The 26,357-nt window shown below is 40.5% G+C and overlaps 3 protein-coding genes across 5 annotated transcripts; 2 read left to right on the plus strand and 1 right to left on the minus strand.

The window, feature by feature from the left end:
- Positions 1–12: 12 nt before the first annotated feature.
- LOC115025344 (E3 ubiquitin-protein ligase RNF31) lies at positions 13–14,613 on the plus strand. 2 transcript variants are annotated; one of them, XM_029457506.1, is made up of 24 exons: positions 22–400; positions 1,713–1,918; positions 2,560–2,706; positions 2,923–3,078; positions 3,179–3,235; positions 3,352–3,460; positions 3,699–3,860; positions 3,942–4,092; positions 4,384–4,535; positions 4,769–4,911; positions 5,285–5,527; positions 5,767–6,108; positions 6,523–6,708; positions 7,550–7,756; positions 7,923–8,096; positions 8,426–8,524; positions 9,137–9,226; positions 9,397–9,511; positions 9,985–10,097; positions 10,388–10,501; positions 10,932–10,980; positions 11,126–11,222; positions 13,555–13,720; positions 14,022–14,613. In XM_029457506.1, exons 2-24 carry the CDS (start codon positions 1,715–1,717, stop codon positions 14,067–14,069), a joined length of 3,324 nt encoding a protein of 1,107 aa, XP_029313366.1. In that variant the 5' UTR covers positions 22–400; positions 1,713–1,714; the 3' UTR covers positions 14,070–14,613. The 2 variants fall into 2 exon arrangements, with proteins under 2 accessions (XP_029313367.1, XP_029313366.1); XM_029457507.1 differs by lacking the exons at positions 9,985–10,097; positions 10,388–10,501; positions 10,932–10,980; ... (1 more) ...; positions 13,555–13,720; positions 14,022–14,613 and having other exon boundaries at positions 13–400; positions 9,336–9,475.
- Positions 14,614–15,349: 736 nt separating this feature from the next.
- Positions 15,350–23,858, plus strand: irf9 (interferon regulatory factor 9). Of its 2 annotated transcripts, none has more exons than XM_029457509.1 (10): positions 15,350–15,444; positions 15,801–15,881; positions 16,908–17,030; positions 17,151–17,331; positions 19,219–19,349; positions 20,093–20,174; positions 20,790–20,849; positions 20,933–21,322; positions 21,434–21,555; positions 21,670–23,858. In XM_029457509.1, the coding sequence occupies exons 2-10, from the start codon at positions 15,825–15,827 to the stop codon at positions 21,835–21,837; spliced, it is 1,314 nt and encodes a 437-aa protein (XP_029313369.1). In that variant the 5' UTR covers positions 15,350–15,444; positions 15,801–15,824; the 3' UTR covers positions 21,838–23,858. The 2 variants fall into 2 exon arrangements, with proteins under 2 accessions (XP_029313369.1, XP_029313370.1); XM_029457510.1 differs by having other exon boundaries at positions 21,434–21,549.
- Positions 22,478–25,963, minus strand: emc9 (ER membrane protein complex subunit 9). Its single transcript, XM_029457512.1, has 6 exons — positions 25,774–25,963; positions 25,318–25,521; positions 24,649–24,725; positions 24,456–24,525; positions 24,220–24,314; positions 22,478–23,460 (listed from the first exon to the last, which is right to left on the minus strand). The coding sequence occupies exons 2-6, from the start codon at positions 25,510–25,512 to the stop codon at positions 23,280–23,282; spliced, it is 618 nt and encodes a 205-aa protein (XP_029313372.1). The 5' UTR covers positions 25,513–25,521; positions 25,774–25,963; the 3' UTR covers positions 22,478–23,279.
- Positions 25,964–26,357: the final 394 nt, after the last annotated feature.

Genomic DNA, 26,357 nt, shown 5'->3' on the forward strand with positions numbered 1-26,357 from the left:
CCCCTGAAAGTAGGACGTGTCAGTCGTATGTTTACAGCCTTAAAAAGTTAAGTTTGCGTGCTTTAAATACAACACCGAGTCCTTCTTCCGCCACTGTTCATTTTAAGGAGTCACAAAAAAACAAAAAGATTGGAAACTTCTGCAAGAATTGTGGAAATATCGCTTTTACTTTGAAGAACAAAGTCGGGACCGGAAGTAGAACCGGAACATAAAACGTCAAACTCGAGTTCCGCATTAGCTTCAGAAACACCACAAACACAGTGTAGGTGCGATATTAAGCACTGATATGGATTTATAAACTCCTTGTTTTTATTCATGGAAACATAAATTCGTTTTGACGTTTACGCCGAAGCACGGAATAACCGTCCACGCGCGTGACGACGGTTATTTTAGTGAGCAGGTATGTCCGTTACAACGCTGTTTCTGGTGTAACTTAAAAGTTTCGGTTTCAACTAACGTGAATTGTTGTTTTCTTGGTTTGCTTGCTAGCATAAGCTTACAAACTAACAGCTGACCCCGTTATCTCTTATTAATTAACATGTTAGCGTGAAGAAGCATTACTAAGAGCGTTGTCTGTTGTTTGTTTACTCAGTTGTTTACGAGTGAAACTGTCAAGCCCGGACTTTCCAACAGTTGTCATGTTATTAACCATGACCAGATAAACCTCACTAAAATATGTAACATGTAACCTTTACCCTTTAACAACTCACACGTGTCCAAATATATATATATGTATATGTATGTCAAATACTCAGTTAGTCTCCTGAGTGACCTATTTCAGACACGAAGGTGCTTTACATTGAGCTTAAACATGCAAACAAGACTGCTTATAAAATAAAGAATAATTACAGTAGAAATACAGTAGATTTATTTTATCTGCTATTTTAATTCAGCTATTTTTATACAATTTTAATTCTGCTATATTATATTTTAATTCTGCTGTTTTATACTATTTAAATTCTGCTATTTTATACTATTTTAATTCTGCTATTTTATACTATTTTAATTCTGCTATTTTATACTATTTAAATTCTGCTATTTTATACTATTTTAATTCTGCTATATTATACTATTTTAATTCTGCTATTTTATACTATTTTAATTCTGCTATTTTATACTATTTTAATTCTGCTATATTATAATATTTTAATTTAGCTATTTTATACTTATTTAATTCTGCTATTTTATACTTATTTAATTCTGCTATTTTATACTATTTTAATTCTGCTATTTTATACTATTTTAATTCTGCTATTTTATACTATTTAAATTCTGCTATTTTATACTATTTTAATTCTGCTATATTATACTATTTTAATTCTGCTATTTTTATAATGGTACTTCAGACTCATGTACATCAACACTGTGATTATTGTACTGTAAATGCTCTTATTTTAATCTTGTACTAATTGTTATGTTTTTGCTGTGAAGCACTTTGGGCTGCAATTCTTGTATGAAAGGTGCTATACAAATAAAGCTTATTATTATTATTATTATTATTATTATTATTATTATTATTATTTAAGAAGAGCAGAAGTATAAGAATGTAACATCTTTAAATGAAATGCAGTAAACATTTCCTTCAACCTTATAACTTTGATTTATGTTGACTAATTATTACTGTGTTTCTTCCAAATTAAATACTTGCACTATTCACTAAGCAAAAAAAAATGCATTAATCAATTAATTGATCAACTTCCCGTTTCTGACAGCAATGAGCGACAGCCCTGCATCTATCCAGATGGACGAGGTCAGGAGGAAATCCCAGGCCCTCCTCTCCGCCTCAGGTGTTTCCCAGGATGTGAAGGCGGAGGTCCAGACCATGGCCGGCATCGCCCTGCCTTTCTCAGAGAAGTACCTTCACCTTGGAGTGGAGGGCGTGTTGAGGGAGAACACCGCCTGCCGCAACAAACGGGAGGTAAAGTTTCCTTCATCTGCTGGTTGGATTGCTATTTCCTGACAAACCATAAATATGACAATAACTTAAGTATATGTACTCAAGTACTGTACTTATTAAAATACTGAATAGTTTTCTTCTGATGCCACTTTGTACTTCTACTCAAATACAATTAAGACAGAACATTTTACTTTTTACTCCACTACAATTATCTGATTGAAAGGCAAATGTTACTGTGCAATATGAAATACACGAAGACATTTACTATTCTGAATCATTGGGCAACAGGAAAACTTTGAAGAGGACATCAAATAGACCTTTTGTTCTTTCAAAACATCTTTGATTTAATCAATTCTTCTGATTTGTTTAGGGTTCATCTTCAGTTTATCCTGTTCAGAGTTCAGATCTTTATGTACGGCGAGTGATATCTGACCACTAGGGGGCAGAACACCTTCAATCATTTCATTATGTTTTAAATCTTTTACATTTGTACAGGCTGAAAAGTGAACAAGAAAATAATGGAAACAAATATATATTTATTCCAGAAATGGAATTTGGATCAACTACATTCACAAAAACAGACAGACTTAATTATACAGTTCACTTTGTAGGTGTATCACCCCCATCACTAACCTCTCACATTAATGGTGTCTGCTCCTCAGGTTCTGGAGTCTTTGAGTAGACTGGTCAAGGCCTTGAGTATCCTGGAGAAGTACGGCTGTAACCTGACCAGTCCCGCCAGGCCCAGATACTGGAGGAGCGTCAAGCACAACAACCCCGTCTTCAGAACCACTGTGGATGCTGTTAAGGTTCGAACAAGTTGTATAGTTCTGCCTTAAACAGTCCTTTGGTACAGATCCTTTCTTTCTTTCTTGTAATCGGCTTTTTCCAGAACATATTTTATTTACATATGTGGTAATGAACTTGCTGATTTTAGATATTTATATATAGAGAGAGAGTCTGAAGGTCATCCATGGTTTGTAAAAATCAAGAGCAAATATTTCAATCCTCGTTTTCTTCCACAGGGAGGCCGGACAATCTTGTTTCTCTACGGTTACACCAATCAGCAGATGGATGGCCTCAGTTTCCCCGACGAAGTCACTGAACCAGACACGGAAAAAGTTGCTGCAGTGACGCTGGAGGTCATGACCTTACGCACAGAGGTGGACATGGTCGTTAAGGTTTGCATTTGTTTGTCAGCACGAGTCTGAACACCTTGAACGTCAGCTGTTCTTGTGTAAGGAGTTCACTGTATTCCATGTTTTGTATCTGTTTGTTTAGGGCACACATCCTCACCTGGAATTATTCAAAGGTATCATCCCTTTCATCATCCAGCAGGTTCGTACAAACATTTGCAGGAACTTTATACTTGAATATTTCACTTTTGCTGATTATAGTGAACAGAAATTGCATAAACATTTAAGACGTGTTTAATGTTTTGTTCCTTTCTTCAGGATACTCTGGTGAGTGATGCTGTGGTTATCCTGCCTGCAGAGGAGCAGCAGGTTCTTCCACTGAAACCCACTCAGGGCCCCGCAGGACAACCTCTGAAAACATCGACAGGTGAGCTGCCATCACACCTCCCAACCTGCTCAAATCAGGGGTTCTATTTTTAGATTTTCTCTAGTGTATGTGACATAAACAGATAACTGAATACGTCTGTTTTAATGCCACACGTTTAGATTTAATTAGTCTTTTTTATTTATAATATGATTAGATTGGAGTTTGGAAGTTTGTTGTGCATTGACATTGTCTCTTGTGCAGCATCTGTACCTAGAATTATTGTTTTCTTGCTCTCCAGGCGCCTCTGCAGTGAGTAACTGTAACTTGTGTGGTGCCGCTTCGTCTCTGGTGTGCATATCTTGTGAAAATCAATCTTTCTGCGATGCATGTGATGACCTCTTCCACCGCCACCCTTCCAGAGCCAATCACAAGAGAGATAAAATGCAGAAAACCAAACCGGGTATGCCAGATTACAACAGGCTTTGATTTCAGGAATACAGCATTGTTTTTGTTGACCTCTATGTTTTTTGTGTGACTGTAGGGACCTGCACCATCTGTGGCACTTCTGCTGTGCACGCTCAGTGCTCCACCTGCGACCAGAGGCTTTGTGAGAACTGTGACAAGCTTTTCCACTCTCACCCTGACCGCATCGGACATAACAGAAATATTATTTCACCAGCCAAAACATCCAGGTGAGGAGAACGGGAACTTTAAATCACGGTCGGGTTCACTTCTTCATTGGCAGCAGTGTTGCCTAATGATCAGAGCAGTAGTATCTTAATAAGGTCACAGGTTTGATATGTTGGGTCCTGCTGTGTCATAGTTGATACTGTGGAGAAGAGTTTCTGCTTTTGTGCCCATGCAAATGAAAGTGAACTATATAAATGTAGGTTAACTGAATGATGATGATGTTTTAGTGCTGTTAAAGAAAGGAGAGGAACAGCGACACTATACCATAAATGTAACTTTCTATTGTCTTCCAGTCCATCTCTGTCCCCTTGGGAGTGTGCTCATTGCACTACAGTGAACGAGATGCGCGCCGTCCTCTGCGTAACCTGCGAACGGCCTCGACTCGCTACGGCTGCATCCACTGTTCAAGAAAGCCTGGGCTCAGTTCCTACATCTCCCAACACAGGTAAGAGTCGAACGTATGTAAATAAAGAAATACTAATAATCACAAAAAACAGATAACGGAAAAATAAAACTAGAAGAACTCATTAGTTGTTCATCTTAATTGTTGTTTAGCACCATCATTGCATGTGCTATAATTACATTTTATCGCAGCATATTTCAACACGATTCTAAACATCTAAAAGAAATCACGCCTGAGGAATGAAGGTTTGAATGAGTCTGTGCTCCATCCCTCAGAGTGGCAGTGTAAGAGCTGCACAGTTGTGAATCAAGGCAGCAGCATCCTCTGTGAGGTGTGCGAGCGCCCTCGTCTGGCCACTCGCCCCCCCGTCCCACCAGTGCTGTCCAGCCCAGGATCTCTGCCGGACTCTGGAACAAAGGTTTGTCTCACTGCTGATCTTTATATTTGCAGACATCGACATGCTAATCATTTTGCATTGTGTTAAAGCGGCTGTAATTAGTTCTTCTTTATCAACAATCCATGAAATGAAAGGACGTGAAAGAGGTCGCTCGTAGTGATAAACTTTCAGAGAACTATCAACTGAATCTGCACTTCCCTCAGCGGAGCTTCATACTGACTTTCAGGTTTAAAGGTGTGAAATTAGATGATTTTTGTACTTATTCAGTAAAAAAAAAGCAGTTGACCAGACAGGCCACTGTCAAAATGTTGTTTTCAGGCGTCTCCTACAGAATTGGTTGTAGTTTTGTCTGCATAACAATTATAACTTTATCTTTGTTCTTCCTTTTTCACAGTGGATGTGCCAGTTCTGCACGTACGTAAACACACATCCCATTGTGGTGTGTGAGATGTGCAACCTGTCGTGTAAAGACTCTGCTGGATTTTCTCTGCCTCGGTCTCTCCAGCAGCCTCCGTCCAGCACAAAAGAAAAACCCAAGGTGGGTGTGAAGCCCACACCGAAGCCCAGAGTCGACGTTGAGGAGAAAAGACAGAAGATGATGAGGGAAGACGGCCTCAATCTCCTCCAACAGATCAGAGTAGGTCCACACGGATACATTTCACAAAGCCGTACCATAAATGTGAACATAATAGTTTTCTTTTTAAAGAAACTAGCAGCAGTGTGTGCATGGCATGCATCTGTGTCTCAGCTCAGGTGTCTACAGTCCAAAGAAAATCAATTAACTAATTAATTAATGAGAAAATAGTGAAAAATGTCCCTAAAGATTTCCGTAGTGCCCAAAGTGACCTCCTGGAACACCTCGTTTTCCCTTCGTAGGAAGCAGAAAAGCGCGGCATCAGTGCTGAGGAGGTGTACGCAGCCATCTGCATGTGCGGCGGCAGCAACACGAACCCCTGTGATTGGCTGACGTCAGAGCTGCCTCATCTGCTGGATGAAATCTGCGCCATGGCGGCTTCTGTCCAGCTAAACTACAAAGCAGGGGACTCTGGGATACAACCCGTGGTGGAGAGAGTCGGAGAGGAGGCGGAGCAGAGCACTCCCAATGTCACAGGCGAAGGTGCGAAGCTGTCGAGAGCCGAGGCCAAGCTGGCCTGGTTGTCAGCAGGAGGAGACACGGACAGAGCTGTGAGACAGCTGCTGAGAGACAGACGGGTCAAGGTATAAAAATAAAACATTACTGCTTCTACAGGTCATGTAGCAGACGCTCTTATCCAGAGCGACTTACATTGAACTAGAATAGATAGACAATTACAGTTCCACGACAGCATAATGTGATACAATGTTATTGCTGTTCTGGTGTTGAGTTCTTATTTTATGTGTCAACAAGCGACTGCAGTGAAAGAAAAGCGTGAGATCACAGGACGTCTCTCGAGTGTCTCCTGGTTGTCTGACCTTGAAAGATAACTCTGAACAAAGCCGGTGTGTTGGGAGTGAGAGAGACTTTAAGAGGCTGGCGGCATGTGAACATAACTTATATATAACTTTAAGCCTTAATATATATGTTGGTTTGAACGTAGGACTTTTACTTGTTTTAAGGTTTGTATACATGAAGTCGTGTTTGTCTGTGTGCAGATGAAGGAGCTGCACTCTCTGGGCTTCAGAGACGTGTTTCAGTGTGAGGAGGCCCTGCGGCTGAGTGGAGGAGAAGTGAAGGGGGCTCTGTCTCTGCTGCAGCGCCCTGTACTGGAGCCCTTCCACCAGCGAATCTGGAAAGACCAGCCCGAGCCGCCAATTGATCCGAAAGACCCGGACAAACAGGTGCACGGTTAATTACCTGAGGGCTTTCAGTGTGCATCTCGTGAATTACAGTGGATAGAATAAGTCTACACACCCTTTCATAATGGGGCCTGTGAAGCGTGGTGGTGGGAGCATCATGCGTTGGGGCTGCTTCTCTTCAGCTGGGTCAGGGGCTCTTGTCCAGATAGACGGGATAATGAATAGCTCCAAATATATCAAGATATTCTGCCACAGACCCTGCTGGCCTCCGTCAGAAAGATGAAGAGGAAGAGGAATTTCACGTTCCAACATGACAATGACCCAAAGCACGCGTCCAAGTCGACCAAGGCATGGCTTCAGAAACGGAAAGTCAAAGTCTTGCAGTGGCCCAGTCAGAGCCCGGACCTCCATCCCATCGAGAACATGTGGACCTGAAGAGAGCCGTACACAGGAGCTCCCCTCGCAGCCTTTTCTGCAAAGAAGAGAGGGATAAAATTCTCGATGTGCGAAGTTAATAGTTAATAGAGACTTATTCGCAAAGACTTGCTGCTGTAATAAATGCAAGAGGTGCTTCCACAAAGTGTTAGTTGGGTGGGGTGTGCAGACTTATGCAATCAGGGTGTTGTGGGTTTTTTAATTTCAAAATGTCCTAATCATTTCTCCTTTTTGTTTCTTTCTGGATTTCTGTTTTGTTGGAAGATCACACTAAAGATGGAACAAGTCTGACATTTACCTTGTTGTTATTTCTGTCTTTACGTTTCAAAAACCTGCAATTTCATAAGAGTGTGTAGACGTTTTATATCCGGGGTTTAATGTCATGAAAAGAAGGTGCTGGGTTTTGTTTTTACAGCTTTTAGTTGAACTCCTTGTGTGCTCTCCGCAGAGGATGTGCAGGCGTCTGCTGGCACTGTACGACCTGCCCAGCTGGGGGCGCTGCGAGCTCGTCCTCTCCTTGCTCCAAGAGCCAGACGTCACCTATACTCTGGAGGACGTAGTGCAAGCTGTGAAAGAGTCGCAAGACAAGGATTTCATCAGACGTGTCCTCACCAACGAGTGCCCCTGCTGTCTGAGCATCTTTCCCCGCAGCAAGGTGGGTCAATGTGGTCTATATATATATATATATATATATATATATATATATATATATATATATATATATATATATATATATATATATATATATATATATATATATATATATATATATATATATATATATATATATATATATACACTTCTTCTCCTCTCTGTTCCAGATGCAGTCCCTGACTTCCTGTCAGTGCTCCGTGTGCCACGAGTGCTTCGGGCGCTACTTCACCCTCACCGTGAGAGACAAACACATCAGAGACATGGTGTGTCCCGTCTGCGGCGAGCCGGACATCAACGACCCCGAACAACTGGACAGCTACTTTTCCACGCTGGACATACAGGTGCATAGAGAGAGAAACATGATGTCATCATTGTTTATATCAAGAGTCCTGATTGGTCGCTTCATTGTAAGTTTCAAAACTGTCCCTCCTTAAGATTTATCTTTAAAGGAGCAAGAATTATGAACGTATAAATATTATATTTATAGATGGAGATAGCTGAGTTAAATGCAGAACAAATCACTTTTAGAAAGCAACTTAAAAAACAGGAAACTAGTATCAAAACCTCGATAAAATAAACTGCAATTGGTTAAGAGATGTAATATTAACAATATAATGTGCTAAATTCTTTACTTTTAATGATAAAGTTGTTCATGTTTTTGTTTTTCTAGCTGCGGGTCTGCCTGGAGCTGGACGTGTACAATCTATTCCATAAAAAACTAACTGAGCACACTCTGATGAAAGACCCGAAGTTCCTCTGGTGCTGTCATGTGAGTTCATCAATAACAAGATCACTTGTTCTTCCCAGTCGCTTTAACAGATCTCACAATCTGATTTCCTCCGCCTGTAGTTTGCATACCCTGCTTTGTGTACTTATTTCCATTTATTTAGTTTATTTATTTTTAGCTTCGTTGGGCTGCTAGAGTTCAGAGTAACTTCATGCTGCGATTTAACACAGAGGTGATGGACGAACAAGTTACATGAAGTAACAAAGAAGCGCAGGAAGTTAACTCAGGTGAAACGTGAGTATAGTGAGGATTTAATGTGTCACCTAAATCATGCCACACAAACTCAGCTCTGTACCAACTGATATATTTCCATTATCCATGAATCTACCAAAGATTCCAAGAGCTCAAAGTGATCCTAATGAATTAGTAATGTACTAATAACTGTACACTTGTAGTATTGTGCGGTTATATATACCTCTGTCTTGTATTAGATGACATTATGAATGAATGTGACTCCTCTACTTGCTTTCTGTTGTTCTTTGTGGACCCTTGGAAGAAAAGCTGCAGTAATAACTATTGAAGATCCTAGTGAAGCTAGCTCAGGGCAGTTTTCCTTCCTTCATATTGAAACCTAAATCTTTCTATCTTCCTCAGTGCACCTCCGGGTTTATCAACGATGGAGACCAGCTGAAGGTCACCTGCCCGTCTTGCCGCAAGAGTTTTTGTGCTCAGTGCAAAAAAGCTGTGAGTATAAGTTCAATGTGTTACCATTCGGAGAATGTACAACATATCTTACTTTTGATAGGAAATAATGAAAAGCCAGTTCAGGAATTTAGCCTTGAAACTTTGGCAGCTCTTCAGTGATCTGACCGTGCAGGAAGTGCTCCCTCGTTAACTGTAACCTCTGGTCCCAGTGGGAGCCGCAGCACCAGGATCTGTCCTGTGAGCAGTTCCAGCAGTGGAAGAGGGAGAACGACCCAGAGTACCAGAAGCAGGGTCTGGCAGGCTTCCTGAGAGACAACGGCATCAGTAAGGCCCACACACTTTAACCACAAGTTTCATTTCTTTTTTCTTTTCTTTTTTACCAAACCACTAAACCGTTGTTAATACATCAGTAGCCTCAGCCGCCACACTGTTTATTTATGTCCTGTTCTCATTGTTTACACATATTGAGCCGCTAAAACTCCTTAAAGGTTCTGTGTGTGTGTGTGTGTGTGTGTGTGTATATATATATATATATATATATATATATATTTATATTTTCTGTCCATTAACACTGTTGGGTAGTTTAATTCGTAACAAAACATTATATTTGATACGCTCTTGAAGCTTAATTTAAAATGTACAGTTTTTGTATGGTAGTGGAGAGGAAGTAGAAAGTGTCACAACAAGAAAAGTTGTACTTAAATACAGTACTTGAGTAAATGCACTTTGTTACATTACACCACTGTTTAAATGTTGTTTGGAATAAATAGATGTAAGTATGCGTTGTCCTCCTGCAGCCTGTCCTAACTGCAGGTTCCAGTACGCTCTGTCAAAAGGCGGCTGCATGCATTTCAGCTGCACCCAGTGCAGGTACCAGTTCTGCAGCGGCTGCAACAACCCGTACCACAAGGTGAGATAATCAAGAGAGAAGTCCCAGCTTGAGTGTTGTGGTCTGAAACCTAAATCGATGCAAGTGGTAAACAGTTTGGTGCAACAGCGGAGTAACTGTAAAGTTGTATCTGCTCTGTTTAATTGACATACTGTCAAGTCTGCAGATACAAGCACGCTTACTTATGTCTTGATTATTTTACAAGATGCTTTAACACCTGCTAGTCTTTCAATTGTTTGTACAAGTTATTTGTAGTTATGGTCTGGAAAGATTAAGACCTCTTCAGAGCATGCTCTTGTACTTTCTTGCAGATGGCATGCAAGACGGCCCAGTGCGGTTATACGGGTCTACATGCTCATCACCCCCGCGACTGTCTCTTCTACCTCAGAGACTGGGAGCCGTCCAGACTACAGGCCCTGCTGACGGTAGAGATACTGTTTGAATTCAAACTTAAAGCTCCTCCTGTTTTAAGAAATGGTTTTATCAGCTGATTGCTGTGTGATTAGAAAGACCCCCAATACTGTGAAAACAAGATCAAATACTTTTTACATGTATACAAGTCTTACTACTTCTTCCTGGAGAACAATATTTTAGGGGTTAGATGATGGCATATCAGGAGACATGCATACATTTTGATTTAAGTTTCTGTTATTGCCAAACCTGACGTGACCTAATGTTCCCTTTAAGACACTGGATCAGCTTTAAATATTGTATGCAAGATAGCAGAAGCTCCTGTTTGCAAGCCAACTTTAACTAAACTAGAACCTATAAATAAATGTACGAGTGAAAACCTTTGACAAATTGTAAGAATGTTAATTATTGGGATGTTTCTTGATTTTCCTTTTCTCTCCTCAGAGGAGCGGAGTGGAGTTCAACACCGATCCTTCCAATGGAGCTCAAACTGGTAAGTTTTCTGGAATACTTCAATAACTTAAAATATACATTTTATTCTCCAAGTCTCTGAATATATATTTGTATGTCTGTTTTTAATACATTTATTATCTTTCGATAACTATAATATAATGATGATGTATTCTCCTCGGGAACAGATGCTTGTTGTGTGATAGAGCAGAAAGATGAAGCAGGTCGGCAGATTGATTCACCGTGTGGCCTTAAAACACAGCCGGGAAAAGCTGGACTCTGCGAGTGAGTGTCTGCACACTGTCTCAACATACTATACTGTCACTGTGCTCTAGATATCTTTCAACATACTATACTGTCACTGTGCTCTAGATATCTTTCAACATACTATACTGTCACTGTGCTCTAGATATCTTTCAACATACTATACTGTCACTGCTCTAGATATCTTTCAACATACTATACTGTCACTGTGCTCTAGATATCTTTCAACATACTATACTGTCACTGTGCTCTAGATATCTTTCAACATACTATACTGTCACTGCTGTAGATATCTTTCAACATACTATACTGTCACTGTGCTCTAGATATCTTTCAACATACTATACTGTCACTGCTCTAGATATCTTTCAACATACTATACTGTCACTGTGCTCTAGATATCTTTCAACATACTATACTGTCACTGCTCTAGATATCTTTCAACATACTATACTGTCACTGTGCTCTAGATATCTTTCAACATACTATACTGTCACTGCTCTAGATATCTTTCAACATACTATACTGTCACTGCTCTAGATATCTTTCAACATACTATACTGTCACTGCTCTAGATATCTTTCAACATACTATACTGTCATTGCTCTAGATAACTCAACATACTATACTGTGTTCTAGATATCTTTCAACATACTATACTGTCACTGCTCTAGATATCTTTCAACATACTATGTGTTCTAGATATCTTTCAACATACTATACTGCCACTGCTCTAGATAACGCTCAACATACTATACTGTGTTCTAGATATCTTTCAACATACTATACTGTCACTGCTCTAGATATCTTTCAACATACTATACTGTGTTCTAGATAACGCTCAACATACTATACTGTCACTGCTCTAGATATCTTTCAACATACTATACAGTCACTGTGTTCTAGATAACTCTCAACATACTATACTGTCACTGCTCTAGATATCTTTCAACATCCTATACAGTCACTGTGTTCTAGATAACTCTCAACATACTATACAGTCACTGTGTTCTAGATATCTTTCAACATACTATACTGTCACTGTGTTCTAGATAACTCTCAACATACTATACAGTCACTGTGTTCTAGATATCTTTCAACATACTATACTGTCACTGTGTTCTAGATAACTCTCAACATACTATACTGTCACTGTGTTCTAGATAACTCTCAACATACTATACAGTCACTGCTCTAGATATCTTTCAACATACTATACAGTCACTGTGTTCTAGATAACTCTCAACATACTATACAGTCACTGCTCTAGATATCTTTCAACATACTATACAGTCACTGTGTTCTAGATATCTCTCAACATACTATACAGTCACTGCTCTAGATATCTTTTAACATACTATACTGTCACTGTGTTCTAGATATCTCTCAACATACTATACTGTCACTGCTCTAGATATCTTTCAACATACTATACTGTCACTGCTCTAGATATCTTTCAACATACTATGCAGTCACTGTGTTCTAGATAACTCTCAACATACTATACAGTCACTGCTCTAGATATCTTTCAACATACTATACTGTCACTGCTCTAGATATCTTTCAACATACTATGCAGTCACTGTGTTCTAGATAACTCTCAACATACTATACAGTCACTGCTCTAGATATCTTTCAACATACTATACATTTCATATTATGAAAAAAAGTCACTCTAGAATAAATCTTTGTTAGGCTCACCAAAGACAAAAGCAACATAAAAAGTAGACAAGCGTTCAATAAAACAAACACACAGATCATTTTAATAGAATCTTCTTGGCATTTATGGTCCAATATTTTCGGCTGTTTGAAGACTGATTGTGAGGTCGTGGATTTGATCTTTATCGAGGGCTCAGAGAAAGTTCCAGTGTGGAGGGGGCTTTGTAGCTGTAGGTGGGATCGTCTGGCAATAAGGTGCCGGTGACCCAGAGTCTGTTCCAATACTGCCGGTTCCTGGAGTATTCAGAACAGACCTCTGTTGGGGGGGTTAACTAATGTTATGAGATCAGTTGTACTACACTAATATCTTTTTTAATGTCATAGTATGCAATAAAATAATTAAAGTTATATTATGTACTTTAGACATACTATATTAGTTTCTCATTATTTTCAACATCTGACTAATTAAGAGATTCATAAACAAGTACAAAACTTAGTCAAATTCCACCCCAGCTAATGTTCACACCAAAGTACAAGTAAGTCAAGAAACCAGAATGAAAATGTTCTGTTGAATTAAGTCTTTTAAAATAAACATGTTACAGAACTCCTCCTGTAATATACTCTGCTTCGAAACAGTGTGCTCAAATCTCTGACGCGTATCTAAGTCTTTAACAAAAGGTCTGTGTTCCTGCAGGAAGCACTACAGGGAGTACCTGGTGAGTCTGATAAACTCTCACTCCCTGGACCCCGCTCTGCTCTACGAGCCCCATGAGGTGATCCGGACCTGTGAGAGACACCAGGTGGACACGCAGAGAAGAGAGAACGAGGACGATAATGGCCACTATGATCGACTCCTTAAGGTGAGATACACAGAAGTCAGCCCAAACATTTAGATAGTTTCTGAAACGAACCTTCCCTCTCGCACTAATGTGCAGTTGTTCAGTCGGTATTTTCAAGAGAAAGCAGAAATGTGACTTATCTGATGCAACAGGGTGGTACAGGGCGGTACAGTATTACACAGTAATTATGATGCCACGGCACATTACATAATCGCTCAGCTGAAGTTTTTAAATCATAATAAAATACAAAATCTCAACACATGTAATGCTCGTAGTGTCTTAATGTGTACCTACTGTTTGGTGTTTTCCTTTCAACTCACAGAACCTGATGGAGGTCCCGCTGGTAGACAAAGTCCCTCGAAACAAATAAATGTCGGAAAATGGCCGGCTTCCAGAAGTCATCCTGCATCTGATCTTACACAACAAGAATTTAGTTTGCAGCTCAGGGTGTTTTTAGTCATGTTGGTGTCCACCCTTTGACAACACTTCTGACTCCAGCGAATGTCTGTTGCAAAATAAGAAACATTAATTTGGTGGCAGCCGTTTCTGATTTGTGTTTTATTTCTCTGTCGCTCTGTCAGTTTTCTCTCCTTGTTGATCATCATGATGAACTGATACTAATACTGAAAGGAATTTATTTGCGGTGTGGGAGTTGGATCTTGCACATCGTTACAAATGTTTTATTTCAGAACTATGTAGCAATGTTGGGAAAAATTATATAAATAAATACAGAAATTAAACTATATAGGGTAAACATTTGATATTTTTTTATCAAAGACTGTTTAGATTTTTGGTTTCACTTTATGACGAATGAATCAATAAATAAATGTCTTGATTATTTTTGAAATGAGGATTTATTGATGTACTTAATCACTATGTCGGTGAAATCATTAAACATACGAAGGTCAAAATCATTCCTTGAGTTGACAATCATTTCATGTAACACTTAGCAGTTTATTAAAGTTTGTTAATGTACATTTTATACTGCATTGTGTGCATCTAATTGTATTAATACTTAAGAATTGTGAGGTACCTGAGTATTTACATTATACTTCAACTCTAATACAATTTAGTTTTATTTGAAAGTTACTATTTAATTATTTATTACTTCATTCTACACCAAACATTAATTACAGGAAAACACCAAAAGCTGAATATTAGGAAGCAAAATAAGTATTTGAGGAACTTTGTATTAAAACCACTACAATGTGATTATTTAATAGTTTTAAACAGTCTATAAAAAGGAGTTAATACCAGCACAACCTTACACATTAATGCAGAAGTAATATTTATACAGAAACAGTAAGTTTTACTGAACATTCAATCATTTTACTTACATACTTAAACTACATTTTGCTGATAATACTTTTCCCTAAGTAAAGTTTTACTTGAAGGAGTATTTATTAGTACCTTTACTGAAGTAAATTATCCGAAGAGTTAAAAATAAGAGTTTAAAATAATGTGTTTTGGTTATATATATATATATATATATATATATATATATATATATATATATATATATATATATATATATATATATATATATATATATATATATATATATATATATCTCTATATCTCTTTATGTGCACGCTCGTTGTCGCCCCCTGGCGGCCAACACGCACCGTTTCCCCAACGTCACGTGACTTCTGGGAAAAGGAGCGCCTGTGAGACGCAGCAGAGTCCGGACCGCAGCACCGGAGAACAACACAGTTCTCTGACACCGCGGAGGAAACGCAACCAAGGTAAACGAAACTTAAATCTACTTCCTTAACGCAAAGCTTATCGTCTATATTTAATGTACTTATTCATATCACCGTATCGGGTGAGAACTAATTCCACTGCATTTAAAAAAATGTCAATTTTAGGAAGGCCGAGATCTGTTGTTTTTAATAGTTTGAGCTGAAGCTAAAACTGCACACACACACACACACACACACACACACACTAGTCTTACATCAATATTTGCATTAAATGAAGTTGACGTTTAAACTTTTAGATGTAATATTTGTGTTATTATTGTTTTTGCAAATGGCTATTGTGAATAAAGTGTCAGAAGAGGGACGTTTTGTAATATGCATCTGATTGTTTGTTTCGTCAGTCTGTGTTTTTATTCTGAAGAGACATGGCAGCAGGGAGAATGCGCTCTACTCGCAGATTGCGCTCGTGGATCGTCGAGCAGGTGTGTGTGTGTGTGTTTAAAAAGCATGTGTTGGGCAGAGGGGGGGTGGGGGTGGCAGATGGGGGTGGGGGGGGAGAAGGAAAGGGAAAGAGTGAGCGAATGGGCTCCAGTAACAGTAAACAAACCCATAATCAGGAGATCAGGGGTGGAGCAGATCAAATCAAATTATACATTTATCTCAGTGAGCTTTACAGACTGTACAGGATAAGACACCCTCTGTCCTTAGACCCTCTGTCCTCAGACCCTCTGTCCTCAGACCCTCTGTCCTTACACCCTCGCATCGCACAAGGAAACACTTCCTAAAAGAAACCCCATAATTAAAGGGGGAACATGTTAGAAACCTCAGGGAGAGACTGAGGAGGGATCCCTCTCCCAGGACGGACAGACGTGCAGTAGATGTCGTGTGTACAGGATAAACAACATAGTACAAATACAACATGTGACAGAAATGATGTGTTGAAAAAAGAGAAAGTTTGGATGAATCCCGGTGTCCAGCAGGACCAGGAAGAATTCACATCCCTTACATAAATAAAAATACCAAATTGAGTAAAAGCATGCAAGTATAATCAGGACAATGTACTTTAAGTATTAAAAGTATAACATTTATTATATTATAGTTATTATATATGATATCATTGGATGATTGTTACTTATGCATTAATGTAAAAGCAAGATTTTACTATTGTCGGTTGAGCTGGAGCTCATTTCTAACTATTAATTATTTTAAATCGATTGTTTGGTTTGTAAAAATTCAGAAAATAGTGAGAAATGTTTTTCACAATTACCAAGAAGCCCAAAGTGACAGTCCAAACCTCAACATTATTACTAATACATACGTTAGAATTATCAACATGGTAACTAATTCATCTTGTTGCTCTACATGCAGACCTGCCATATGTTGATATATTGATGATGTTGCATCTTTGCTGCCGTGTGTTTACCTTATTATTATTAGAATATTAAATATAACTATACGTTCAGAGTTTCTTTAGGGAGTAGATTAAAGTCATATGTTGCGTTCTGCAGGTCAGCAGTGGGAAATACCACGGGCTGATGTGGGACGACGACGCCGAGACGATGTTCCGCATCCCGTGGAAACACGCAGGGAAACAGGACTTCCGTAAAGACGAAGACGCCGCCATCTTCAAGGTCAGGATTGATTTCTCTGCTCTTATCTAGCGCACTGAATTCCTAAATCACTAAGAGTCTCTGAGATAGCACAACACTCAGGTGGATGTTGACCTCTTGTGACGTCTCTGTCCTCCGCAGGCGTGGGCGGCGTTCAAAGGCAAGCTGACAGACGCGAGCCAAGACACCCCGGCCACCTGGAAGACCCGTCTGCGCTGCGCCCTCAACAAGAGTCTAGAGTTTGTGGAGGTGATGGAGCGAGCCCAGCTGGACATCTCCGAGCCCTACAAGGTCTACCGCCTGGTCCCCATCAGCGAGCAAGGTGAGTCTCGTACGCATCTCACTCCACACACACTTACCTGTAGAGGTGTCACACCTCCCCCCACAGGGATGGAGATGGTGCACCGTGTCAGTGAAGTGTTCCAAAACTGACCACTGCTGCCGAAACGCTTTGTTGGCTCAATAATAAACTCTTAATCACTTATGTTGTAGTTTTATTATGCTGTAAAATGACTGAATTTTGAAGCAACTTTATCGCCAACAATAAAGTTAGTTTAAGGCAGCAGTAAAATATTGTGCTGCGTTCAAGAGCAGACAGAAAGGTCAGACATCTGGGACTACTTTACTCTAGAACAGTTGGTACAAGCTGGCACATATTAGAGGTCGACACGGGCAGGAAGTGTACGTCTGAACTTTGAAAGTGTGTTTAATGCTAAACGCTCCCTGGGATCAGACAAACTCGTGGGATTAATAATAACGTCAGAGATTCATTAATAATGAAAATACATGTTACACAGTAACCGGCGCGGTGCAGAGGAACCAGAGCGGCATAAAGAAGACGCTTGTTGATTTTAAGAAGCTCGTCTGTGCAACAAACTGCAGAGAGAACGTTCACCTGACGGACACATGAGTCAAAGTAAAAGATTATAATTATAGATGTGTTAATGTTGCAGCTGGGTACTTTAATGTTACATGTTGTTTTAATAATCTGACTCTGCAGCTGTCAAAGTAAATGTATAAACCTTTAGGGCGTCAACATCACACAGAAGGTGGAAACCAGTTCTGTTGCCACGATCATCATTTATTCAGCAGCTTTTACATTTTATCTGTGGGACGCAGACGTATTGAGATAAGACAATCAGCAACACGGGGGCTCGAGACAGCCTCGATAACAAGTTGGACTGCTGCATTAAAAATAAATGACATTAATGCTCGAGCACTAACGCTCTACGTTTAACCCTTTGATGCACAACACGGGTCCAAACAGACCCGAGTGACTTTTAATTGTCAATATCTTTGTAATAAATTACTTTAATCTTTCAGAATTCCTCAATTAATTTCTTACAGCAGGTACTTAAAGTAGCGTTGGTCACATGACCTTTAATTTTTGGTGTATGAATCTGCAGCTGCAGGCAGCGAGTGTTTCCTCACACACACACACACACACACACACACACACTCACCCTCAAAGCATCAATAATAAACTCAAATTAAAATGTTTCACAATGTGACTTTAGAAACTTCGTCCACTCCCCGTCTGTTCTTGAGAAAACACCTCATCACGTGTTTCCACGCTGAATCACTTCCAAACTCAAATCTCCGGTTTAAGCTTTCATGTTTTTCTCGCACGTCGATTATAAAATCCGTCTGCATGAATAAATCCAGTGATTTTAATGTCAGGACTTATTAACAACGTCAACTAAACACCTGAAGCGTGTGCAGAAAATGAAGTCTCCCCGACAGATCGGCCGAGAGCTCTGCTGCTCCATCATCCTGTGAATCATCACAACATTAGGGTTTTATGTCCTGTCGCTGTTAAACGTGCTATTTATTACTGAACTTTAACTCCTTTCTGTGGGCATTGAAGTCCCTGTTATTGTGTGTCCATTACACAAGGCTCTTGCTGTGCACACACACACACACACACACGCTTTAGTTTACAGGGTGATCCAGGGAGAAGAGGGCAAAGTGCACTTTCCCTTCTTTATTATTTATTCTGGCTTTAAATCACAAACCCTCCAACAGCTCAGTTCAAATCAGAAAGTGTTTTTGGGAGTTGGTGGGGAAATGGACTTTATGCATCTGCACTGATGATTCATTCAAACTGCTTCTGCTGTGTCAGCAGGGCAGAGAACTTGTCCTGGGGTCAACGTTGTGAGATAAAGACTTTCACCACGTGTGTCGTTCTCACAGTTCTCTGTCTCTTTAGGTGTGGTGCTTCCTGAGAAGAAATGTAGAGCAAAAGTCACCAAGAGGCAGAAAAAGAGGCGCAATGAATCTGAGAGCAGCGACGACACGGAGGTCAAGCAGATCAAGAGGGAGGAGGTCACCTCACAGGTGGTAAGTTTACTTTATACTTCTGCTCCACTACAGAGGTTATTAAATATGATATCAGTAGTTTAAATATGCTCCACCAGCTGTTAAAATGTGCTTACATGTTATCAGTAATAACACGTCAATAACAAGAACATTTAGCTGTTAATGCTTTCGTATATACACAAAGTATTAACATAGTTCAAACTAACGGGATATGATACAATAAGAGTATTTAGGTCAAAGAAACTGCAACTTTGGAAAGCTGCTAATGAAACGTCACAGTGACATCTGGCTGTGAGGCGCTCCATCTCCTTTGTGCATTGCATTGTGGGAGAATAGTGTGTCCATCAACAGTTTGCATGTTTTTTGCTTTGTTTATTTGTTTCCTGTTTGGGACACGTTAGCATGCTATGTTAGCATGCTATGTTAGCATTAAGGAACGGTTTGTGTTTGCTGTTACAGTCAGAAGTGTTTATTTAGAGTTATTATTCGGTATCTTACGGCCTTTTTGGAAAACGTTTGCCTCCGTTTGAGTCACTTCTGTCGCTCTATATTCCTGTATTTTGTTTCACCGTGTAATTACGGTTCAAAGTAGAGCTGCGTACCTGCTGGTCCTCGGGGTTCCTCCTGTGAGGAACATGAACGTCTGCATCACAGTGTGCTGGTTGAAATGTTAACTCCTGTACGGCCGAGCTGAAGGATTCTTCCTCCTGCTGCTTGATCACTTGTGTCGGTGAGATTTAAAGAAACAACTTTGTGCTTCTCAGTGTGTTGAAGACACTCTGGTGTGGAATGTGATCCCTGTGGAGACAGAGGAACCGGCTCAACACACCAACATCCAGAGAGCCGGTGAGTTTACTCACAGATGTCTGACCCTGGTACTGACCCTGGTACTGACCCGTCCCTGGATATGAACAAATGACCTGTAATGACTCCTTTCTTGATCTTCTTTAACCCACTCAAGTTCAAACTCTCATACAGTCATTTTCCAACCCAACTAGCAAGTTTTAGATCATCCAAATTTAGATGCAAACCACCTCATGGAAATGACAAACTTGTTTTCCTACAAGGAGGAGCTGTTGGCTTTTGTCACACGCAGGTTACAGCAACATTTCAGATGTGTGTGTGCTTTGAATCTATTGTAATTGGTGTACGGGATTACAGAAAGCTGATGTCACCGGCTAGAATGCCAAGAACGCCAAGAACACACACTTTCTCAGAAGCCAACAAACCAGCAACGTTTATTGCGTTACAGCTCAAATAAAGGGGGAAATCTAATCACTGATATTCTGCATGTGCACCAGCAGGCCTCTTTACTGTAAGCAGATTACAGGAGTGCATGTAAACATGTCTACCTGCAGAACCTGACCTCAGTGCAAACCGCTCTCTTGATTGTCCTTGTTTGCAGTATCTGCCCACAAAGCAAACAGCTGATCCTTCTCTTTCATTGCTCTCTCTCTGCAGTGGTTGATGAGTTCAGGTTGGATGTGCGGATCGAGGAGAGCGTCACGGCTCCGGCTGAAGGTAATAAACTGAAAAATACTACTTTTATTTTGAAAAGCTAAAGCATGTGTTTGTTGACTTGGCCGTCTGTTTCTGTCTCTCAGTCCAGGACTCCTTCAATGTGGAGGTTCAATATTTAGGACACACGGTCCTCAAACGTCAAATCCAGAGAAACGACGTCAGGATAATGTACTTGCCTTCCGCTCCCGTTGCCCCGACACCGGCCGTCCTGAAGGGCAGGTTTCCGCGCATCCCGCTGCCGGAGCCGCCCTCCACGCTGCCGGCCGGCCCGGAGCTGCAGGCTCTGTTCACCCTGCTGCCCTTCATGGAGAAAGGAGTGGTGCTGACCTCCTTGCCGGGGGGCGTTTACTGCAAACGCTTCTGCCAGGGGCGAGTCTTCTGGACGGGGCCGCACGTGACCACACCGGGGCTGCACAAGATGGAGAGGAACACGGAGCCGGTGATGCTCTTCAGTAAAGACACTTTCAAGCAACGTGAGTTTGACCTCCGGCTGCAACACGGAACCTGAATCCTCGAGCCAGTGATTGTAGTCTCACCTCAGGACAGTTAAAGATGTGTTTAACAATTGTTTTTCTCCTGATCAGAACTGGACCACTTCGGTTTGAACGGCGGCGAGCCTCCTCAGTGCGGCGTCACTCTTTGTTTCGGAGAAGAGCTGAGTGACACCGAGGACCCGTCTGAGAAGCTCATTATAGTTCAGGTAAATGTACGTGTCTGAACACTGGACACCGCTGTCTATCTTCATATTATATATAATAATAATAATAATAATAATAATAATAATAAGTGTTACCTGCTCTGTCCCTGCTCTCCTCTGCAGATCACGTTCCCGTGGGCCGAGCAGCAGGTGCAGAACACTCGCTCCTTTATAGAATCCATGAACATGCTCCAGTCTCTGGCCAGTCAGTCTCCTCTGGGAGAAATAACTCTGAACCTGGTCACTGTGACTTCACCAGACGCTGAGATGATCACCTGTGGGACCGACTGAGCACGTGAAGGAGGGGGAGGGGGGGGGGGTTTCGTTCCAAAATAAGAGACAACCCAGGCTTTCAAAATAAGAGTATACAGGGCTGAGCGATATGTGCATCACATTAAATGCATCATCTAAACTAACACCCCAACAGAAAGCACAAAACTACTTAAAGCACTTTTTTTTTTATAACTGGAGATCAAAACTTCAATATTGGACTTTTATCTTTCCCCCAAATGATATTGAACTTTATCGGGATGGACTTCGGCTCCTGCAGGTGGAGAACACTTTGTGAACTGGAAGCACTACATTTAAACCAACACTTCCGTCTTCAGAGCTGCAACAAGAAGACAGAACTATACCCCCCCCCCCCCCCCCCCCTGTGATAGATAGAGCTGCCTACACTTCATGTATTAATCTTACAGTAACATAAGGGAAGCACACCATAATAAACACAATAGTTCAGTAGAGTAGCGAGAAAATATTTATCTTGTAATATTTTTCACTTTTTTTTAATGCCTGTTAGTCGACTCTAAAGTCACGTCTTCGTCACGTCTTCGTCACGTCTTCGTCACGTCTTCGTCACGTTCAGGTTTTGTAGTTAAACACATGGATACATTTACAATTGTGGGTTGAAGGATAAAAAAGTTTCACACTGTTGAGGAGACTTCACTGGGACAGTCAGTGCATTTTATTTGTTATGAACTCGTGTTCACCTTTAAGAGAAGGATTCGTGTTGTGAGTTACTCTGAATTCAGACATTAGTTATAAAAACTAGTTATGGATAAGTTAGGGGGAAACAAAAACACAAACATCCGACATTTCAAAACAAAAGTCTTGCAGTAAAGAGTCCGCTGACGCTCAGAATATCTTCGTCGGTTCCTGTTTCCTAAAGCAGTTCATGAGACATGTCCTCCACATCACATCATCTTGTGGTCGTACACTATAATGTAGCCGTGCGCAGATATGAAGGATATTTCTAAGTGTTTATTAAAGTACTACATGACACCACTTAACATACAGTGTGTTAAGTATGTCCAACCTCTCATGACGCTCTGAAACAACTTTGTTTTTACTGCAGGACTTTTGTTTTGGGAGGTGTTTCCGTTTTATTGTCCACCCTGGAGATTGTGATGTACATAGGAATAAAAAGCAAAGACAACATGACACAAGGTGCATTGTAATAGTCGTGAAAAGGTGTTTTTAAGGTGAATTTTTAAATCAGAAAGGTGTTGGGTTGGACTACAAGGCACACTCTGGGGGGGGGGGGTTGACTGCAGAGATCTACCAAGCTGTAAATATTTTGTTATTTATGCATGTCTATATGTTATGTCCCTGTTCAGTCGAGAGGATGCATTAAAAATAAACCTAACCTCTGGTTGTTATAAAAAGAATCACATGCCGATGGGTCAGAACATAAATTAATCGGGCTCTAGTACAAACTGAGGCTACTTCTCGGTTTAGATGTTCCCGTTGGCCGGCGACGCGAGCTCGGCTATCTTGGTATTGAGTTTCTGATTGGTCCAGTCCTTTGTAATGTCGTCCAAGTGGCTGTCAAAGTCCACCAGCAGCGTGTGATCGCCCGACTCCAGCATCTGACCGGCGATGGCCCGAGTCTCCTCCCACTGTCTCAGCATTATCCTGAACACGGCGGGAAAGTTACTGTTAATGTCATTCAGCCGCTGTTACAGGACATTTATTATTTCTGATGACGACTCGTTTTAGGAAAAAGTCTAAGAGCAAAAAGTAAATGAAAAATAAAGTTTAATTTAAAATCACATAGGAAACAAACCTCGAGGATTTTATACGCAGATTAAAACATAAAGGCATCAAGAGCCAGTGAACATTAACCCAACAACATTAATGTCATTAGCACCTTTTAAATTAACTATCATCTCGTGTTTTAGGGTTAGCGATGGTGCAATCATGAACTAGAGGAAGGTTCAACATTCAGCACTTCTGCTTTCATTCTTATCTTTCAGTTCATATTGGATACATCCTATAATATCCTATATTAAAATACATTTGTGACGTGGAAATGATTGTTATTTTCATAAAGTTATTCCCAAACCTTTCCTGAAGCTAAATACAGTTTATCAAAGATCACAGGGTCGAGATGACGCTGCTGTTTTACACTCTTTCACCAACAGGTGGCTTTGTGAGCTTCATCTTCATCACTAGTTGTGTCATAAATAAACATATAGGGTCACACACACACACACACACACACACACACACACACACACACACACACACACACACACACACACACACACACACACACACACACACACACACACACACACACACAACAATACTGTGTGTAAGAATGATGAAGCTTTTAATGATCGTAACAGGAAGTGATGAAAGCAAGAGGCTCATCTCACGACTGTCACTTACGTGTGTTTGTCTTTGAGCAACCATCTTGAATCTTTGCGCTCGTACATCACGATGGGAGGAACCCGATAGTCTGAAGACATCTTGCTGCCATCAAGCTGTGGAGCAAAACACAGTTTTCAGTTTCAAGTGACAAGAAAGAAAGAGATGCAAGAGACTCTTACCCTTTCTAAACTGACCGCCTTATTGTTTCACCACTAACTTATTTCTACGAGCCGACAGGCTGTTACAATTCTTACCATTAACAAAACTGCATTGTCAAACTGCTCAGAAATCTTATCGGCTATCTTCAGTGCACACGGTGTCGGGCTGTCGAGACCGAGAGAAGAAAATAGAGTTAGACAGTTTACATTTTACCAACAGACTAACGTTTTAGGAAACATCTTAAAAAGTAAATTAGCTGAAATGAAAAAGCGGTTTGGAGAAACTGACCTGCTGTCTGATACGCAGGCGTTGGCTTGATAGTATCCCACGATCCTCTGCTGAGTCTGTGAACACCACACGTCCACCTGAAACAAGAGAAGCGAGATCACTCTCCTCGTCCCAGGAAAGCTTCCTCAGCAGCACGAGGGACCGGCTAAAGTGCATTTACTCTGGCTTTTGAGAGGTCTGAATATTAGTGAATGTAGTCTCACTGTGGCTGATATTTGTACAGGCTGAGGTTCGTTGGCTGGGCTTTTTTCCAAATACAGAAAAAAACAATCTGTGGTGCTTTACAGGCAAAAAGCTCCATTTTTTATATAGTACAATGTATAAAACCTGCTTCCTTCATCGTGTTTGTTAACTGTCAACACTAATCAATGTCACCATTTCCATATTTATAACCTCCAAACCCTTCTCCGCCCTCATGTTTTTTAATTATTTATATAATGAAAACTCCAGATTCAATATATGTTGTTTGATCTGTAAACTTTATGTCTACAGAACATCAACCTGTTGTAAAATGCTTTATTGTCCATCATTATATCTAATCTAACAGTATATAAAGGAGCTTCAAATACATGCACGACTTTTACTTGTCACACTGTGGTATTAGTTTGTTTAAGATAAAAGATGTGAATACTTCTTCCACCACTGGATGTTCTGCAGGTGTCCTCCTACCTGTGTGAGGGCCAGCTGAGTGATGGGAGCCAGAGGGAGGTGGGAATGAAGCAGCGGTACACAGTCTGTCACACACACAGCGCCACCTGCCGAGTTGGACGACAGCAGCAGCCCGTTGATGCTGCACCGAGGAAACAGACAGGCGTGCAGGTACATCTTCACATAAGCCCGACATGACAGCTCCACCTCGCCCATGATGACTTACTGAGAGGACACAGAGACAAAAGCACTGAGAACTGGCTTCACACGACCCCCCAGCAGAGGCTGAATGTACCTACGCATCACATGTGAACGACAATGATTTCATTTTATCCCAAATCAGGAAAAGAAACGCCCCTCACGGTTGTGTTTAACTGGATGTAACGTTAGCTCAATAAACTAGCTAGCCGGCTGCTGCTTCAACATGTATTAGCATTAGCATTCTAGCTAACCAATCAGAGCTGAATTCAATCTTACCTTACGAGATATAAGATATAATATAGTAAGCGTGGCCTTGAGCAACAAATGCGTACTTTACGATGTTCAAATATCGGTTCGTAAAGTGTTTCTAAACGGTTGTAATGTTCCAAGAGAGCTATGACGGCTAACTGTTTCACTTGACAGCTAACAAGAAAACGTCTGAACGGCCACTTCCGGTCCCGCCCAAAATAGTTAAATGTAATTATTTGATTGGCTGAGACGTCCATCTTTCGTAATCCAATTGGAGCAACAAGGTGCCAATCTTTTTTTCAGTTTACAGCTGCTGTTTAATGCTTGTTCTACAGCACTGCGCCCTCCAGTGGAAACAATGTGACCTGTAATATGAGTTGTGTGTAATGGATAGAAATGGGAATTATAATAAATCAAGAGCAGTGGTGGTGGCAGTATTTGATAAATAAATTCATTTAATCCAATGAATTTAATTGAAAGTACTAATACCGCACTGGAATTATTCTTCAAGTAAAAGTTCTGCATTCAAAACTGCAGTTTAAAAGTAATCACTGTGCAGTAAAATGGTCCCAGTCAGTGTTTTACCATTATATAGGCTGTTTTTAGATTAC

Source organism: Cottoperca gobio, chromosome 20, assembly GCF_900634415.1.
Source record: "Cottoperca gobio chromosome 20, fCotGob3.1, whole genome shotgun sequence".
In the NCBI taxonomy this organism is placed as follows: Eukaryota; Metazoa; Chordata; class Actinopteri; order Perciformes; family Bovichtidae; genus Cottoperca; species Cottoperca gobio.